The sequence below is a fragment of the Vicia villosa genome, linkage group LG6 (genome assembly GCF_029867415.1).
Source record: "Vicia villosa cultivar HV-30 ecotype Madison, WI linkage group LG6, Vvil1.0, whole genome shotgun sequence".
NCBI classification, from domain to species: domain Eukaryota; kingdom Viridiplantae; phylum Streptophyta; class Magnoliopsida; order Fabales; family Fabaceae; genus Vicia; species Vicia villosa.
The window spans coordinates 33,236,787-33,258,273 of NC_081185.1; the positions used below are offsets into that span (position 1 = coordinate 33,236,787).

At 36.2% G+C, this 21,487-nt stretch overlaps 1 protein-coding gene across 1 annotated transcript; it reads right to left on the reverse strand.

The window, feature by feature from the left end:
• Nucleotides 1–8,371: 8,371 nt before the first annotated feature.
• On the reverse strand, nt 8,372–11,727 carry LOC131611418 (protein SIEVE ELEMENT OCCLUSION B-like). The gene is made up of 7 exons (XM_058883446.1): nt 11,453–11,727; nt 11,253–11,357; nt 10,485–10,933; nt 10,296–10,402; nt 9,994–10,136; nt 9,389–9,880; nt 8,372–9,211 (listed from the first exon to the last, which is right to left on the reverse strand). The coding sequence occupies exons 1-7, from the start codon at nt 11,666–11,668 to the stop codon at nt 8,534–8,536; spliced, it is 2,190 nt and encodes a 729-aa protein (XP_058739429.1). The 5' UTR covers nt 11,669–11,727; the 3' UTR covers nt 8,372–8,533.
• Between the last annotated feature and the right edge of the window lie 9,760 nt (nt 11,728–21,487).

The window sequence follows — 21,487 nt, forward strand, 5'->3', positions numbered from 1 at the left end:
TTAATTTAGATTTGAACAAATTATGACCTGTATAGCTCGATTTAGTGAGCTTCAAGGTTTGCAATTGATTGGAATACGTTCAATGATACTTGAGGATTGTATTTGAGTGCTTAATTTGAACTGAAACAAGATAGAAATTAAAATTCGAATTTTGAATTTCTTTGAAAAATTTCAAGTGATTACAAGTGTGTTATCAGCAAGGCTTTGTTTCTGAACTTGTTTCTTTCATTACTGAAGTATGCTAGCCTATATATAAGCATTGAGTGCTTAGAATTGAAGCTAAGAAGCATCTAGTTGCCTTTGTGGAATTCTTGAATTTTTTATATTAAAAAGCTTTGAATTATTGACCAAGTCTTCTTGTCTTCAATGCTCTTGCCTTGCTCTTCAATTCTCTACAGAAAGATGAAGATTCCTTGGGTGAGTCATGCTTAAGATTTAAGCCATCCATTATCCTTTCATTTTTCTTTTTAATTTAATCTTAAAATAAGATAAAATTATGCAAAAAATGAAATAAAAATGGTGTGGGCTTAGTCTTGGTCGTGGGAGGCCCATAATATCATGGAAATGATGTTTGAACCATGAAAACTTGGCCCCATTTGGAAAAAAATGCATTTTTGAGCAATGTTGGTTTTATGCATTTTCCAAAATTTAGCCAACTTCAACAAGGTGTAAATCCCTCAATTTTTGTCATATGAAGGAGATCTTGCACTTTTTGGAAACCTCAAAGAGTCCTCTAACCAATGCCTTTGGTCTCATGTCAAAATGATTTTTGATGCTCTTTGTGTGTCCTTTTGAAAAAAGTGTCTTTTTGTTGACTTTGAAAATGACCTGTAATGTCTTTGATCATATTTTTCAAATGGTGAATCCAATGACCATGGGATTAATGGCATTTGAAAGATAATTGAATTTCCTTCAAAATGAGCTTTGGTTTGAATTTTTTGGATGAAGGATGAGAGAGTTATGATCAGTCAAAGTTGAGTTGACTTTTCAGGCAAAAACCCTAATTTTGAATCTTAGGGTTTTGTTGATTTTTGATCTTTCCTTGATGAATTATGATCATCCAATGATCAAATGATGAATCCTTTGACAAAATATGGACTTTGACAAAAAATTTCATTTTTGACTGTCTGTTGACTTTTTTGGTCAAACGGGTCGTCTGTTGACTGTTTGAGCTGCTGACGGTGCGTCTGAGTGAATTGAAGTTTGAAAATTTGTATGATGGTACTTTGAGATATATGGATGTGTATGAAATCCATTTGAGCTCTCAAAAACTTGTTTCTCCTGTAAAAACAAGAAAACCCTAGTCAGGGACTGTTTATGTAGGAGACAGTTAAGCGTACCTGATTTTTGTGCAGTGTTGAGTCTCTGCTAATCGCGTGATATTCAGAAGACTTCTAGAACAAAAATCTTGGAATTTTGAATTGTGAAAGATTGATTTGATTGATGGTACAAAACACTGAGAATTGTACTGCCAGCAGTTTGGCTGTCGACTGACTGTTCAGGTATTGACGTAGCAGTTAGAGTGAAAAAATCAACAGTCAAAGTTAATTTTCTTTTTTGTTGTTTTTGTTTTTTTGTTTTATGTGAAAGATTAAAGTTTATTTACATGACTTGTTAAAAAAACACAGACATAATAAATAACTAATATTTACTGTTACCAGTACAGTCTGAGTTTCCTGATTTTGCGCCTGCAAAAAGATTTAACTCTGTACCAATTGTGTCAGTACTATTTATCTGTAAATAAATAAATAGCATGTGTGAAGTAATAAACAGTATTTGGCGTTTGCGTAAGAATAAATTCAACTGCAAGCCAAATTACTGTATAAGAAAAATTCTAAAAACTAAGTATTTCATATGTCAGGATATTTGTTGAAATAAAATCCATGATTATATGAGACTCTTAATTTCCAAATTGGAGTTTTCTTGAAAAAAGATGCGGGCAAATTTTGGGGTATAACACAAAGCATTTCTTCTCTTTTTCCATTTGCATTTGAACGACGACTTGTTATTTAAATCTCAAGAACTTGCACCTCAACGCTTAAGAACTTCGGTTCGCTTCAATTATCTTTGAATTTAGAATGACTTCAAATCTCGATGAACACATTCCAATCACCTTGCATATTAAGAAAGTTTGGTTCATCTAACAACTCTTCACTTTAAAATTTCAATGACATCTTGAATCCTTGACTATAACAACTCTTCACAATCCGAGTTAATTTACAATTGAAGTAACAAATATTTGATGAGAATAAGGAATTGTATTGATCAAGATGAATGAACAAGTCAACCTCTCATGCCATTGCACTTGTATCTCAACCCACCACAACAGTAATGCCTTGAGGAATTCTTGAAGAAGATAAGAATTGAAGCGCATAAGAACATATCGACACGAAATCCGATGAATCTCAGTTGAATTAACGATTGCAGACGCCACATATAAAACCCATATTCCTCTTGCCCTTGGTGAATCTTCATAGAGGAAAACCTTGTAGCTTTAGGAGAAAAAAGCACACGATGAATGACCATATAAAACCCTAGCTTCCAAGATCCTTGATCCAATGCAAAGTTATTGATTAATGATGCATGATGTTATGTTGATGCCTTAATGGAGAGATGCATATGAAATGAGAAGTCTAAGCCAGTTAGGAATAAATATGTGGACAAATTTTGGGGTGCAACACCCAACTCTAAAAGTTGGGTAAGGTTACCTTTAATATAAAATGTATTGAAAACATCAAATAATTGTTCTATATAATAATTAATTAAATAAATACAAATTAAATGGTGTGATCTGATTGGTGGAAGGTACACTACCCATCTTTTTGTGATGGGTAGTTAAGTTGTCCCCTAAAATGTATTGCACACATTGATGGCAGACAACAACACAAGAAACCTTCCCAGCTTAGTTGGTGGGCGCCCCACATTCATGCTGACAATTTTTGAAAATATAGTTTCATCCATTTATTTTCAAATTTTAGTTTTTGAAAATAATAATAAGAAAGCTTATATGGATTAAAAATAAATAAATAAATAATAAAAAAACCAGCTAAACATTTACATTATTAAAAAATTTTAATAAAACTATTGCCACGTCATAGATTCTGATGATTGGGCTTTCAGAGGGTCTAAAACAAGAGAATCTTCAAATGCTAAGGACGAATCTAATTTTTTTTACAGGGGAATTTTTCAAAACCCGCCTATATGATAGGGGGCAAAATACCTATTAACCCTAATATTTATAATGATCAATCGTGATGTCCCAATGCTTCAAATTCAATGTTATGATCAATTATATTAGTAAACAACTAAATAACAATGTAACTTTCAAATAATGCCATTTTCTTGAGTCATATCTATTATTATTATAAGATATGTATTATGGGTTGGTCATATCTCCCTAGATCTAACCACTGAATTATCATGTACCCAACTGCAGAGAATTTATGTCTCAAGCACATTCAACGATCCTCCGCATTTCACGCCTAAAAGATAGTGAGACATTTACTCCTTTTCCATATATATATATATATATATATATATATATATATATATAAGGAGGGTTATATTCACTCTAAGAGTAAGTTATTATAACTTACTCCAAATCTAGACCATTAATTCTTTTCAATTTAGTGGTTAAAAATAATAAGTAATTGAATGTGGAGAGAGAAAACTATTACTTATTATTTTTAACCATTAGATTAAGAAGAATCAATGGTCAAGATTTGGAGTAAGTTATAATAACTTACTCCTGGAGTAAATATAACCCTCCTATATATATATATATATATATATATATATATATATAATGACGTCATTTTAGGTAACAGGTTTCAAACACAATTTGAATACTCTCGACTCATTCACGTACTAACTTGAGCGTTGGAGTGATAACCTTGCAGGTACACCCCCACTCCGTCGCGTCAGAAGCTCTCCTCCACTGCAGCTTCCTTAACTCTTCATATTTCTGGTTCCAAAACGAAACAGTGACGTCGTCTGTGAGAATCAACTTTTGATTTCCATGTTTTCATCAAAAACAACTTATTCTCAATCGAAAGAAAGTATCCCACCAAAAACTAAGGGGGCATCGAAAGTAACTTCTCCAAAGATGCTTAAGAAAACAGATCCAGCTCCTCATATATAGTCGTCGATCGATGCATTTCGAAGCTTCACTGCATCCAACACTTCATTGCCTCTCGATTGTTTCTTGCTAGACACTGATCCAGAGGTTCAACAGATAGATCCATCAAGGTTAACATTCCTATATCGAAAAAAGATTAACGAAATCGCTAACTTCAACTTACCTCTGGTTATCGGAGTTGTTATCGCCGATCTTACCATGACGGGATTCTTAGTAGACGATGGAAGCTCTTCGAATGTCCTCAACAAAGACGCATTGGAATCGTTGAGCCTTAGGCGAACAAATCTAAGTTTGTTTAATGGAGAAGACTTGTTAGCCTTCAATGATTCAGTCACTTGTCCTTGACTCAATCAACAATGATTTCGATCTGGACACACGTGAAGGAGAAGTCAAACCTTCCCAAGACGACGAGTTCGAGTTTGTTCAACTAGGATAAAATTTTGCCACATCAGTTAAGATCGGGTTTGGCCTTTCTCCCGAGGTAAGGTCCCTGTTAATCGAATTCCTCCAAGCAAATGCCTACCTCTTTGCTACTTCTCTGCAAGAGATATTCGGTATTGATCCCTGAGTGACTTGTCATAAGTTGAACATACACGCCAGTTCCAAGTACATGTCCCAATGGCGGAGAAAATAATCTCCTAAAAAAGACGAAGCCATAGAGAACACAATAAAGGGCCTGTTAGATGTCACGTTTATTTCGGAAACAAAGTATATTGAATGATTATCTAACGTGGTTCTACTTAAGAAGGCCTCAAGCAAGTGGGGAATGTGCATCGATTATACTGACCTCAATCTAGCATGTCTAAAAGATTTATGTTCGCTTCTGAATATTGACCAACTTGTCGATAGTTTAGTCGATTACCAATGGCTATCCTCATAGACGCATACTCCGGATACAACCAGATATCAATGTTCAAACCTGACCAAGTAAAAACTGTGGTCATGATCGAGCAATCCAACTACCTATACAATGTCATGCCATTTGGGCTAAATAATGTCGGAGCGACCTACTAGAGAATGATGAACAAAATCTTCTACGAAGAAATATGGGAAATGCTGGAAGTTTACATGGATTATATGATAGTGAAGTCCGGCGCAGACACCCTTCATGTTCAACATCTCAATCATGTATTTAAAAGGGTTTGACAATGCAACATGAGACTTAACCCCGAAAAATGCACTTTCGCTGTAAGGGTTGGAAAATTTGTAGGTTTCTATTTGACAAAACGAGAGATTAAAGTCAATCCTGACAAATGTGAATCAATTATCTAGATGAAGGCCCTAACCTCGAAGATGGATATCCAAAGACTTAATGGAACGCTGACTGCTTTGAACATGTTCATTTCAAGATTCGCTCAACAAGCACTATACCTTTTTATAGGTTGTTGAGGAAATAGAGAGAATTTGATTAAAACATTGAAACACCTGAGGCCAAGAGGGCAGAGAGTGGTTACATGTAACACCCGAGGGCGAGAGAGTGGTTGTTGTAACACCCTTTTAAACCCCGCAGAAATTAATAGAATAAATCAGAGTAAAACATGAAACAAGGGTGCCACAATTAAATACAACAAATAAACCACATTATAGTCTTAAGTCATGCTTTATTAGGAACGAATTTACCAAAACACAATCATGTTCATCACAGCGGAATATGAATACATCACCAACACGACTAATGGAAATATAATCCAACACCAAATAAAATAGAGTAATCTCATAAAACTCTAAACTATCAACCCCCAGTGTTACAAGACCAGAGCATGACCGACACAACCCAAAACAACGGATAAACTCTACGAGTCATCCTCACCGAGCACTAATGCCGCTACTCCTTAATCTGAAAATTGTCAACAAGTAAGGGTGAGTCTCATTCTCAATTAATCAATGTTATGCATTCATAAGCAACAAAACATCATAATATATCATTCACCCAATTTGTCATATATTCAGATTTCATTCATCATTCATCAATTCATACAACAATAAATCATACAACATAACACTAGAATCCATCCAATCATGTTATGACAAAATGCAATGTGACTCAATTGACACTATGCATGTGGTACCAACATCATCAAATGGGAATAACCCATGACCGATCCAACATCATCAAGATACGGCCCTGCCAGCACAAATTCCACACAATGGGAATCTTGCCCTTCACTGTATCCAACATCAACAAGATAGAGCTTCACAATGCTTATGAATGAATGCAAACATATATGCAACATACTTATACCATCATCAACAAATGAGTAACATCATCTTATACTCACATCATCATCATCATCATTATCATTATCATCATCAAAGTATGTTCATATACATTAACATCATTCAAAATATCTCAATCACATCATTCAATCAAAATCAATCATCAATTAATCACAAGGTTATTCCATCATACACATCATTCAATCACCACCGTCATATTATCATAAAATCATAATAATAATCACAACCAATTCATCATCACATCGAATACATTGTCACACCTATCTCATATGCACACAATGTTCAATTCTCATCAAGTAATTAAATCAGGTTTTAAAGAAATAAAGTCGGCCACTGCCCATATTCATCATTCATCATATAAAACATTCAATTACTTGCACAACGCCCAAAACGGCATTAAGAAAGGATTCACGGATCAAAAAATACGTTATCTTAAAGTCTTAGAAAAATTCTCACAAAACAAGGTTCGCTTAACGACGCGAGGCAGAAGCGAATTCCTTCAGACCTCCGCTCAGCGGACCTCTAGCGACGTTAGACAGAAATTAACCAGGTCGGGACCTCCGCTCAGCGGACCCCCCTCCGCTCAGCGGACCTGCGATTTTACCAATTCTCAGGTTTGCGACAGACCTGCGATTTCACACCCTTTCCACCCAAAAACGATTCCAAACATCATATACAGGTACACAAACATCGAATCTATCATCACACATCATATACATCAAAAAAACACATCAATAACCAACAATCTATACAAATTCATCAATTATCCCAAATCATAACATACCTAACAATATCAAATCCCAATATACCCAATCGAATCGAATCATACGTTAATCCATCATATTACCTATAATCATATAATAGAAATTAACCGGAAGAGTTCCCCCTTACCTTAGCCAAGAATCTGGACTTTTACCCTTCTTCTCCATCAAACCTGTAAGTCTCTTTTCATCACTTTCAGCAAGAATCTCCAATCTTCAAACCCGCTTATCTCCCTCATCGAGAACTTCCCTGACACGAATTAATATATCAAATCGAAGGAAATTTTGTGTAGAATCCGAATCTTCAAGAATTACCTGATTTGGAGCTACGAGCAGAAAGTTATGGCCCGTTTCGTGATTGCTGCACCATGAATACGAAAATCTCTTTTCTCCATGAATTCTCCTTCTCTCCCTCCTAGGTTTTCCTTCTCTATTTCTCAATTTTCTCTTATCTCCTTGTTTTATTAAAACATGACATAATTTAGTAATAGGCTCAACACTTAACACCCCCTCATTACTAAATACCCCACTTGGCCCAAAGACTAATACTCCATAATTCTTCCAATTAGTTCAACGAAAATACCAAATAATTCTAAATAATAATTTAATTTCCGATTAAATTAAAATTAGAAAATATGGGGTGTTACAACTCTCCTCCACTAAAAGAGTTTTCGTCCTGGAAAACATACTTCAAATGAGAACAAATCATGCTAAAAAATTCCAATATGTAAAAAGGATTCTAAGAACCCGTACTCATCCGACTATATTTCTTAACACACTCCATAATAGATGGACATATTTACCATTAAAACAACACTTATCAAGGATAACCCAACACTTATCAAAGATTAAAAATGAGTAATAAGATGAAGTTTTTTTTAAAGGAAATAATATGAGACCTATTTTGATAAAAACAATTATAAACTTTTATTTTGATAAGCATTAAGCTGATTATCCAAGTCAATGATGTGACACAAGAAGTGAAATTATGGCCACTTCACGTTCCTCCTCAAACTCTCTAACCCCTTTTGGGCGCTTCTTAACATGTTCGCTTGCATGGATTTGTTTGAAGCTTGGGTTAGGTCTTTAGATCAAAATCGGAAACCTAATAAGCCAGCCTCATATGTTAATCTGTTTAATCATTATCAAATATGTATGCTTAAAGAGCTTATTGTTAAACATTATATTCTATATTTTAAATTATTCAAACAAACCAAACTTTGGTCTTTCAAAGTTCACAAAAGCTTAATAGCCAGAAATTTTATTACAACAGAAAGACAAATTTATTACATCAATCCATGATTAAAACAAACACACAAACATTGAGGACTATGCAACAAACTACATAGAACCATAAGCATTAAGCAACAGAATGAATAAAACATCAAATGATGGTTTAAATAGTAGTAGGAGGAGAAACACTGCTAACAAAAAAATCCTCCTCAACATTATCATCATGGCAGCACTGAAAAGTAGTAAGCACATGCATATTGCGGCGACACTCCGGGCACGTGAGCCTATCCGGTATCCTTCCCATTGAATGTGAAAACTCAAATCTACAACAAGGGTTAGCAACTGAATGAAGCTTCCCATAGTGATCCTTATAAGCTGTTTCAAACCCATCATTTGCAGCTTGTTCTTTCCACATAAGATCATACTCAGCCAAAGCTTGTAAACCAGTTGCAGCATGTCCATTCACCACGATTCGCGATCCCTTTGCAAGAACAATCCATCCGCCTTGTTTGTCGTAGCTAAGGAGCTTTTTGATTTCTTGCATCACGATGTCGTTGTCATCAACTTGTTTCAGCTGGATTTTTGAGAACAGCATGCTTTGGAGACGTGTCCAGAAGAACCATATCATGCTTTGCTCTGACCAGCTGTGAGTGTAGAGCTTTTCGCGCATTATCATGTCGAATACTCGTTGTACTTGATCTCGCTTGTTGCTTTGTCCTACGTATACCATCTCTAACGGTGTTTGTGTCGCCTGTGCTACTTTTCGGGCCTCTTTCACAAATCTCCTCACCCATTCGGGATCATCTCCTCCGTACAAGAAAATGTATTTTCCTTCCTTAATCTGTCCAATCATAAATTTCAAAATTTAAAATAGTCGTATATGCAATAGGGACTGACCCTGAACCTGAGACCTTGAGTGGAGTACACTCTCTGATCCCAAGCTTTCACCAGTTCAATAGTCAGAGTGTACCAAAAAGGAATAGAAAGAGATTTCTATATTGATAGAATATAAGCTTACCCAGTTCAATATTTCAGAGTCAATGCCATCCACAAGAAGTTCAAGTCTCCAAGTCTCATCCTTCCAAAGATTTTCTTCTTTAGAACTTGTAAAAGGAAAAGCAGCACTTCCCCAAATCCACATCATGTGAATAGCATTAGGGCAAGCAACCCTACCTTGAGCATCCAAAACCACAAGAATTGGCTTATTTTTGTATTTCCATTCACTCTGAATGAACCAAACAACCGCCTTGCTTATCGATGAAGGATCATACACTGAGTACCATGTCATACTATCTCTCAGATTCTCAAACTGAATTTGCTTTTGATCTGTCCACTCAGATGTTTGGTCCACAATTGGGATCCAAACTAACTCATATCTATTGTCCTGTCTCTTTGTGTGCGCCTTCGATTCGTTGTAGATCTGTTCGAGTATTAGAAGCTCGTCCGTTGAAAACTCCAAGCCTGAAAACAGAAGTAGCACATTCTTCCTCCTAAGTGCCTCAAGGCTAGCCTGTTTTTTTTTTTTTTGCATTAATCAATCATATCAGTATTAGTATCACATCAGCTTCTGATTATAGTTAATGTATCTATCATATATATGTTGCAAGTGTTAGAAAATCAAACCCTTTTCTTCGAAACACCGTCATATAGAGGTAAATTGTCTTCATGTGAATAAATTAAAGCCTTGATGATCTTCATGTTGTCATTGTGTGGTCTCGAAAATAATTCGCGTAGCATTCTATAAGCTTCAGCATCCATTATGTCCCCTACATTCAATAACCATCTTAAGTCATGTTGAACATCTATGTATGATTTCTGGCGTCATATTTTCATTTATCTTCAATAATATTTATTTATATATGCGTGCGCGCACGACTTGTAGATTATGTATGTCTCCATTTCAATATAATACATAAGTCGCTTACCAATGTGTTTGTGGCAGATAGCAAGTTCATTTTTGAGATGGTCCACTATACTTTTGAGCTTGAAAGCCAATGTAGAAAGCTCCCAAGCATCGTTAGAGGTAAAGATTCTGAAAAAAAAAAAATGTTTCTATATCATTTGTCTGTGCTTGTAAATTTCAAAAATCATGAGAAATTACTGGAAAAACATACTCATAACCAAGTGTAGTGAGGCTTGTAATCTGAGCAGCACAAGCCACAATACTTCTAATACACCAATATGCAGCAACTGGGATATGCTTAGAGGCAGTGCTGTAGGCTGGTACATCTTGTGAAATGTACTGAACTGGAAGTTCATTGAACTCTATGACACACTTGGTAACCTCCAATATGACATTTACTAGATCGTTAAGTGTATCGAATCGTGGTTTTAGCGAGGTCGAATGCTGCATTATACCAGGTAACTGCTTGAGAATCGCCATTGATTTTGCGAGTTGGTTTGTGTCGTGAATATGAGCTAGAAGCCAGAATTCACCATAGTTCAGAGCAAATGCAGCTAAGGCCAGGACTAACTTTACATCCCATTTGTAGATTGTTAGCATCTCAAATATCGAAACTGTTGTGGAGTGTGCATCTACACCAGAAAGAATCTTGTAGGATATCTGAAATTTCATGTTGCATTTGTACTGTTAATTTGTTATATTCATGAAAAAAAAACTTAAATAGTCATTTGTTCCCTGAAAGTTGGCGTGTTCGCAGGAAACCTGGAGATTTTCCTGCGGATTTGAGTTTTAGGGACTAAATCCAAAAGAAATTCAATATTTAAGGATTTTATCGAAGAAAAAAAGATACAGGGACGAAAACTAAAAACACGCTAACTTACAAGGGCCAAAAGACTATTTAAACAAAAAAAAAATGCATGCAAATGATGTTCTAGCACCAAAATTAAGAACTCAATATGTTAGGTAATTTTTTTATCACCTCGCAAGAAATTCGATCAATCTTAACAGACAAAGCCTCGAGCATGTTTGTGTAAGCAGGAAGGTTATTTCTGTCTTCGACATGATCAACAGTTGAAAGTTCACCCTGAAAGAAACTACAAGTTAGTCACATGAAATAAGAAAACTTAGTTTACTTGGAATTGAAGTAACTAAAATATTTTAGACATTATAATCATATACCACCGAAGCATGTTCAGAACTGGTGAGCGTTGAACGTCGAAGAATATCTTCAACAATATGTAGAAGTGGCTTAACATCATAATCAAGTCCCTCAGGATTATGATCTGAAACTATTTTCTTCACCAAAATACTATCATCAGATATTACATTTGCTGGCATCATTTTCCCACCTTTCATCAGTTGTTGCATGGCACCCAACTTGCCTATGCTAGTCATTGTGAGCAGCAAAACAAAAATGAAAGTGAAAGTTAAAAGGTGTATGGATTGAGATGATAGTGATAGTGAAGTTGTGTTTTTTAATGGAATGTGATAGGTGTAAATATAATACTTAAAAAGGAATAAAGTTGAGATGAATCAACTTCCTTTCTTTATCCATAATTAAGTTCTTGGAATATAAATCTTGTCGTCATCTATCTATGCCTTTAATACTTGGGAAGCTACCATAAAAGATTGTTGAGTTAATCAATTTTGCTTTTGATTAAGCTTCAGTGTTCATCAATCAAGGGACAAGAGGATTCAAATTGTGGTGTAATTAACATGAAATGTATTGAAGACAGCTTGTGTGATGTCTCTTTTGGTTTGATTCTATTTTTAACTTGCAACTTCAGTTGAGAATATTTGTGCCAGAACTGAAAGATGGAAAAATAAAAGATGATGCCTTGCTTTTTTTTCTTTTAAATATAATATTATATTAATCATAAGTAGAATTAAATAATATGGTTTAATTGATATATATGGTGTAAAGTATTTTTATACTAGCACTCAATTACTACCGTTAGATCTTATGAAATATTTGATTCTTATTTTAACTATTTCTAAAGTCATACTCATGAATAATTAAAATGTATTACCTACATAAATTTACACCGATAATACATAACAATTATTCTTTAAATAATAATAAAAATATATGTATATACTTCAAACTCAGCGAAGGTCTAATATACTTAAAAATGGATTACCTTAGTTTAAGGAAGTAGGATAGATCAGGGAATGGATATGTCGTAGCGACATGCTTGATCAATGTTGATTGGTTCATGAAGACTATCAAATGATAGAGTTTATAAGATTCTTTGATATTTGTTTCTTGAAACAATTGCCAAAGAGAAGGTTTCAAAACCTCTAAACTTTAGACTTATATTATATACTCTATAATACGGTTTATACTCAAATACACATTATTCTAAAATTTTAAACCTTGCACTCACATTCTTTATTAACTTTATCGTCAGAGTGTTTGCTGGTACACTCTCACCTCTAGAAGTAATAGATCAATGATTGTCATCAAGCATTCACTACTAATCAGATCCTCTAGGTTTGACCGAATCATTGGTGTCGCGTGTGGGAAAAGAGCAATCGGTGTGTCTACCATTTGTTTCGTATATGATGGTGAACATACGACGAAATAAAGTTGTGAGATAGGTCCTATTCGCCCAAGAGGAGGGTCCAGAGAGTCATTATTTCTAAAGAGGATAGAATATCAGAAGAGGAGGACGGTCAAAAGTTGGATATAGCATACACAATCTTCGGAGGAATGTTCAAGCAATGGGACAAAAATCCTGATATTATGAATGTCACCTCAAGAATCTATTGGGAAAACCCTTGTATTTACATTTCCACGAGTGATAGGTCAATGAAGTGGGACCACCTGGGGGGCTACTTATTTCGTGTTTGAAATGTTCCTAAACCCTGAGCAAGCATCATGCAAATTAGTGAAGAGGAATTTAATTTAAATGATTACACCGACCGATAAAAAGGAATCAGGACTGAGGAAAAGAAAACATTGTTCATTATCCTTTTACGGGGAAGAAATGGTCAATGGAGTTCCAATCCAACATATTTAGATGTTACTATAATGTATTAGTAGATCAAGGGAGTTCTTGTTGTCTTTTATGTATGTCGGGTATTACTAGATATGAGGAGTTTTGACGATATCATGTACACCGAGTTATTCCACTCGCTATAACTCATTGACAAGTGTAACACCCCATAATTTCATAAATTAATTTAATCGGAATTTAAACTAGTTATTTGGAATTAATCGGTTTTATTCAGTTAAACAGAGAATTTGGAGAAAAGAAGTTATTGGGCTTGGTGTTGTGTTTGGTAAAAGAGGGGTGCTAAGTGATAGGCCCTTACTAAGTGAATTTCCTTACTTTTCATAAAATAGAGGATTTTTATGGAAAAGAGATAGAAAGCCAAAAAGAAGAGAAGAGGCCAAGTAGAGAGAAAACAGAGTACGTGAAAGAGGAGAAGAAGAGGAAGAGAGCACTGCCAGTTTTGAATTCAGGTAAGGGGGACTCTTCCAATTATCATTTATTATTGGGTTTTGGATGATAATATTGAATTGGGGTTGTTGTTCGTGTTAATTGTGATGTATGTTAGGATTTAGAATTTTGAGGTTTTAGGTTCAATTGTATGTTTTGGTGCAATAGAATGCGTATGAATGATTATGGATGTCAACAGGATTTGTGTGATGTTAGGAATATGCTAAATGACTGAATTTGGTGAGATTTTGGTGTGAAACTCGTATGGATATGAAATGGTATGAGTAGAGGGACTGATAAGCTGTCAAAACTGTGATTTTTGGTTCTAGTTACGCTGTAACCGGGTAGCAGCCCTGCTGTAACCGGTTACAGCATTGTAAAATAGGCAGATTGGGCATTCTGGGGTACTGTAACCGGTTACTGCTGAACGTAACAAATAGCGAATACAGTGACGGTTATGTGTAACCGGGTAACAGCCCTGCTGTAACCGATTATGTGACGCCCGTTTTTCATTTAAGTATTTTATTTAATTATGTGCTATGTGATTTATTTAATCATTAAGTGGTAAATTATATGCTTATGTGATATTTGTGTTATATATATATATATATATATATATATATATATATATATATATATATATATATATATATATATATATATATATATATATATATATATATATATATATATCGAGTTTTAATAGTAAATAACATGAGTTAATGAGTTAGATGAATTATTGGGCCTAAGTTGGTATTAGTAAGTGGGGAGTGTTAATTAGAGCCCATTAGTAGTTAGGAAGATAGTAAGAGTTTCACAAAACAAGGGTTTTAGAGAAGAATAGAATTAGAACTCGTTTTTGGGGATTTGGGTGAAAGAAGAGAAGAGAGAAGAGAACAGGAGACTCTTAAGGTTGAAGATAAAGTTGGCTTCAATCCAAAACCTAAGGTAAGGTTGGGATTATTTCATGCTAAAGGGATGTATGATGATGTTTAGGGTGGGTTGGATTGTATGTTGAACCATGGATTATCTTTGTGTAGAACTTTAGGGTTTATGATGAAAATGCATGAAATCTTTGATTGAAAATGTGTTTTGATTGATGTTTGATGATAGTTGATGATAGATTTCGTGTTTATACATGTTTAATTGTTAATTTGAATGAGTCTTGGGTGAGGGATGGGTGATTACGCAGGTCTATTGCTGCTATCACTTTTCTGCATAATCGCGCTTCCGCTAAGAGGGCTCGGGCTCGCTAAGCGGATGTTGTTTCATTTTGAAAAATAAAGAGGCTCGCTAAGCGGAGCCAGTCCGCTAAGCGGAGCCTGTTTCGTAAAAAGTTTCTGCCACACGCCGCTTGAAGCGCGTTTGTTGAATTTCAATGAGCATAAGTGCGCTTGGAGCCGCTAAGCGGACCCTGTTTTACAAAACTTTTCCAAACTTTGGAATGATGTATCTTTTGATCCGTAACTCCTTTTTATATTCTGTTTGTACCTCCGTGAAGCTGTAATTGATGTCTTTCCATTGTATATGCTTTGAATATCTTTGGAAACTCTTGTGAATGCTTTTCTTGAATTAGATTGTTGTATGATGTAATTGTTGTTGTATGATGTAATTGTTGTTGTAAGATGATGCAACATGGTGACGTGATAATGACATGATGCATTCTTATGAATGGTGGTGATTTTGTTGTTGTTGAAGTTCGACATTATATTGATGATGTTCGATGGTGATTTTGAGTGATGTTGCGACGTATTGTTCGTGTTGTATGTGTTGTGTTGGTGTGGATGTTGCATTCATTGTGCCACATCTATTTGCATAAGCGACGGTGGCCTTATTGGCAAATAGCGACGGTGTGCCCAATGGAAAAATTGAGACGGTGGGAGTTTTACTCCAAATTGGTAGCACATGCATTTGCGTAAGTCGAGTCGCATTTGAATGGCATTTGATATGCTCAATATGTGTTTGTATGATGTGGTGATGGGATGTTGTTCAGATGTGATGATGAGATGTTTGCTTGATGTATTGGTGTTATATTTGTGATTAGAATATGATGTTATACTTGTTGGTTAACAATCTTACCGTATTGCTAGATGTTTAGCGAATTGAACTGTATAACATGCTATGTGATGAGAAGTGGTGATATATGTATGATCTTTACTATGCTCTGAATATTATGATACGTTTCTTTATAATGAATGATATCTCACCCCTTCTGTTTGAATGTTACCCTTTGTTGGTAACGTGCAGGTAATGTCGTGGAGTAGTCGTATACCTATTAGCTCGTGTCGGTGTGTCAATGCTCTGATACGTAGCACTCGGAGAACGTCTATTTTGCTTTGATGATGTCGAGTCTTATTGTTGTTGTCTTGTCGTTTCTTGTATTATGTTTGGATATGGTTACCTCTTATGGATTATGTTGTTACATCCTATAGAGATATGTTGGATTCTTAGTCGCCCATGTTTGGCATGCATGACTTGGATATTGTTGTCGATGTTATTCTGCTGCGATATTATAGATATATGACTTTTGATGACTAATGGATTAAGTTTCCCTCCTTTGTACTTGCTATGTATCTGTCTATGTGAGCATGTGTTTGTGATTTGTTTTAGACGCAATTGTGACGTCTCAGATGAGATGTGTGTTTTAAGACTTTTATACTCTGATTTTTGTTTATAATTATCGAGTAGATTTGGGGTGTTACAATAGTGGTATGAGAGCCTGGTTGGTCTTGTCCGGCCAAGTGTCGTGTCGTAGTGTAGCCTAACAATACTTGTATTGTTATTTATGCTGATTGTTTTTGTGTTGTAGTGAAGAATTTAGATGGCTAGAAGGAATGATGCTGCGATTGCTGCTGCTTTGGAGGCGATGGCCTAAGCTTTAGAACATCAGCCGAACGTTGGTGAGAATGCTACTTCTCACAATTTGGCTACTTTCCAAAGAGAAAACCCTCTTGTGTTTAAGGGAACTCATGATCCTGATGGTGCATTGACATGACTAAAGGAGATTGAGAGAATCTTCTGTGTGATGGATTGCATTCCTGATCAGAAGGTTCGATATGGGACTCATATGCTAGCTATCGAGGCGGAAGATTGGTGGCTAGAAACCCGTAGGAGGTTGGAGGCTAATGGTGAGGAGATCTCTTGGATTTTGTTCTGCATTGAGTTCTTAAGGAAGTACTTTCCTGAGGATGTCCGTGGCAAGAAGGAGATTGAATTTCTTGAGCTAAAGCAAGGAAACAAGTATGTTGTAGAGTATGCTTCTAAGTTTGGTGAGTTGGCTAAGTTTTACCAACACTATGATGGACCGAATGGTGAGTTTTCCAAGTGCATTAAATTTGAGAACAGTTTGCGTCCGGAAATCAAGAAGGCGGTTAGTTATCAGAAGATTCGTATCTTCCCTGTTTTGGTGGATAGTTGTCGGATCTATGAGGAAGACAACAATGATCATTATCGTGTTATTAATGAGAAGAGGGGCAAGAGTCAACAAGGCCGTGGTAAGACTTATGAAGCTCCGAGTGGCAAGGGTAAGCAAAAAGCTAATGAGGGAAAGAGATCTAGTGGGGGAGATGCTCCTGCTAGTGTTACGTGCTTCAAATGTGGCAAGGTTGGCCATAAGAGCACTGTGTGTAATGCTGACGCCATAAGGTGTTATCGTTGTGGTGAGATTGGACATACGGAACCTGCTTGCAAGCATAAACAGATGGTGTGTTTCAACTGTGGTGAAGAAGGACATATTGGAAGCAAGTGTCAGAAGCCCAAGAAGGAGCAATCTAGTGGAAAGGTGTTCGCTCTGTTAGGAACTCAGACCACTAGTGAGGATTCACTCATTAGAGGTACTTGTTTCATTAATAGCATTCCTTTAATTACTATTATTGATACCGGTGCTTCTAATTGCTTTATATCGGCTGATTGTGTTGAACGATTGGGTCTTGTGTTGTCTGCTCTGTACGGAGAGATGGTTGTGGATACTCTGGCTAAGGGTTCGGTGACTACTTCTCTTGTGTGTTTGAAGTGTCCCGTGTCGATTTTCGATAGAGACTTTCTTGTTGATTTTTTTGCTTGCCGTTGAGAGGTTTGGATGTGATCTTGGGGATGAACCGGTTAGAGCATAACCGTGTGTTAGAACAAGATTTGTTCTGATCAATATTCTTAGTTTTGATGATAACAATGTATATGAATTTTGTATGAGATAATGGGGTACTCTAATCCTATGCAATTTCCATTTCAGGAATTATATAAAGAGTATGCACAAAATCAACGCAAGAAGCACTGACTCAGAAGGTTCAGCATGCAACATCAGAACATGGTCTGGCATGACATCAGAAGATGGTCAAGCAGAATCAGAACATGGTCTATGGAAGCATCAGAAGGACTTGAGATCAGAAGTAGAAGCACTGAAGTTCTCATGGTATCACGCTAAGAAGCACTTCAAGGTCAGAAGACAAGAAGATGCTCTGCACCAAGTTGTTTGACTCTGATGATATTCAAACGTTGTTTACACAAACATCAGATCAGAAGCAAGTACAAGATGGCAGGCTACGCTGACTGACAAAAGGAACGTTAGTAGCTATTAAAGGCAACGTCAGTAGACACAGCGAAAGCAAGGCTCGAGGTAGTTGACAAAAGAGTGAAACATTAAATGCAACGCTGTACGGATCACGCAAAGCATTAAATGCTCCCAACGGTCATCTTCTCAAACGCCTATAAATAGAAGTTCTGATGAGAAGCTGAATACAACACTTGCGCAAATATACAGAAACGCTGTCAAATTCAAAAAGCTCTCAAACTTCATCTTCAACCTCACTACATTGCTGTTGTAATATATTAATGAGATTAAGCTTAAACTTAAGAGAAAATCACAGTTGTGATAATAGCTTTATAAGAAGCATTGTAACTCTTAAAAGAATTTGTTTACATTTATTTGTAAGAACTAGAATGATCAGGTTGTTGATCAGAATACTCTAGAAAGTCTTAGAGGGTATCTAAGCAGTTTGTTCCTAGAGTGATCAGGTTGTGATCAGTATACTCTAGAAGACTTAGAAGTTGTCTAAGTGGAAAACCATTGTAATCTTGTGTGATTAGTGGATTAAATCCTCAGGTGAGGTAAATCACTCCAAGGGGGTGGACTGGAGTAGTTTAGTTAACAACGAACCAGGATAAAAATCTTTGTGCAAATTGTTTTTATCTTACAAGTTGTAAAAGCTACACTTATTCAAACCCCCTCTTTCTAAGTGTTTTTCTATCCTTCAATTGGCATCAGAGCGCCGGTTCTAAGGTGCAAGCACTTAACCGTGTTTAGAAAAGATTCAGGAAGAGAAAAACGCTTAAGTCAAGATGGCTGGTGAAGATCCAACAAATACATCTACATCTGGCTCTGCTGAGCAATACAATGGAAATGGTAACAATGGTTATACTAGACCACCAGTATTTGATGGTGAAAACTTTGAATACTGGAAAGATAAACTTGAAAGTTACTTCCTTGGTCTAGATGGTGACTTATGGTTACAAACATCCAGTGAAAGCTACTGGTGTAAAGCTTACAAGACAAGAAATGAATGATGATCAAAAGAAGAAATTCAAAAATCATCATAAGTGTAGGACTGTTTTGCTGAATTCTATCTCTCATGCTGAATATGAGAAGATATCTAACAGGGAAACTGCCTATGATATATATGAGTCATTGAAAATGACCCATGAAGGAAATGCCCAAGTCAAGGAGACTAAAGCTCTTGCCTTGATCTAGAAATATGAAGCCTTCAAGATGGAGGATGATGAAAATATTGAGAAGATGTTCTCAAGATTTCAAACGCTAACTGCTGGATTGAGAGTTCTTGACAAGGGATACACAAGGGCTGATCATGTCAAGAAGATCATCAGAAGCTTGCCAAGAAGATGGGGTCCTATGGTGACTGCTTTCAAAATTTCCAAGAATCTGAATGAAGTCTCTCTTGAAGAATTGATCAGTGCTCTGAGGAGTCGTGAAATTGAGCTGGATGCTAATGAACCTTAGAAGAAAGGTAAGTCTATTGCATTAAAATCTAATTATAAAAAATGCACTAACGCTTTTCAGGCTGAAGAAGTAGATTCTGAAGAATCAGAATCAGAAGAAGAAGAAGATGAACTGTCCATGATCTCCAGAAGGGTAAACCAACTCTGGACGAGCAAGCAAAGGAAGTTCAAGAGCTTCAGAAGTTCAAAGAAGCCTGAAAGAGGAGAATCTTCTGGAGGCAGAAGATCTGACAAGAAGAAGGTCATCTGCTATGAATGCAATAAGCCTGGACACTTCAAGAATGAATGTCCAAAACTTCAGAAGGAGAATCCCAAGAAGAAGTTTCATAAGAAGAAAGGTCTTATGGCAACATGGGATGATTCAGAATCTGAATCAAAATCAGACTCTGAAGGCGAGCAGGCAAACCTTGCACTGATGGCCACAGTGGATGACGGATCAGAATCTACATCAGAATCAGATTCTGAAGAGGTATTTTCTGAACTATCTAGAGAAGAGTTAGTTTCCAGTTTAACTGAACTTCTGGAACTCAAGGCTCATCTTAGTATCAAATACAAAAAGCTGAAAAAGCTATTTGAATTTGAAACTAAGAAGCTGGAAGTGGAAAATTCTGAACTGAAGGAAAAAGTTTTAAAATTATCCAAAGATATTGGATCTCCTTCTGAATCAGAAAAATCCATTCCTAGTCTCAATCATATTCTGAAAGAATATGACTCGAGCTTCAGAAAGTTTCTATCTAGAAGTATTGGCAGAAGTCATCTGGCTTCTATGATATATGGTGTTTCTGGAAACAAAAGGATTGGCGTTGGCTATGAGGGTGATATCCCACGTAAATTTGAACCTGTAGATGATTTGAAAATCACATACAAGCCATTGTATGATCAGTTCAAATATGGCCACTCACATGATATTAGGCTCACTTCACATGCCAAAAGCTTTAACACTACACACACCAAGAAGCATGTGACACAACCTAAAAAATATCAGGCTGCCAAACCTAAAGAATATCATGTTGTTCCTCCTGTTACTTATCATGCCAAACCCAAGTTCAATCAGAACTTGAGGAAAACTAACAAGAAAGGACCCAAGAAACTGTGGGTACCTAAGGAGAAGATAATTTCTGTTGCAGATATCCTTAGCAGCAAAGAAGAAAAAGCACAAAATGTCATGGTACCTGGACTCTGGGTGCTCGCGACACATGACGGGAAGAAGGTCTATGTTCCAAGACTTGGTGCTTAAATCTGGTGGAGAAGTCAAGTTTGGAGGAGATCAGAAGGGAAAGATTATTGGCTCTAGAACCATAAGTATTGGTAACTCTCCTTCCATAACTAATGTACTTCTTGTAGAAGGATTAGCGCATAACTTATTGTCCATAAGTCAATTAAGTGACAATGGTTATGACATTATCTTCAATCAAAAGTCTTGCAAGGCTGTAAGTCAGAAGGATGGCTCAATCCTATTTACAGGCAAGAGAAAGAACAACATTTATAAGATTGATCTTTCAGATCTTGAGAAGCAGAAGGTGACTTGCCTTATGTCTGTTTCTGAAGAGCAATGGGTCTGGCACAAAAGATTAGGTCATTCTAGTTTGAGAAAGATTTCTCAGATTAACAATATAAATCTGGTCAAAGGACTCCCAAATCTGAAATACAAATCAGATGCTCTTTGTGAGGCATGTCAGAAGGGCAAGTTCTCCAAACCTGCTTTCAAATCTAAGAATGTTGTCTCTTCCTCAAGGCCGTTAGAACTTCTGCGCATTGA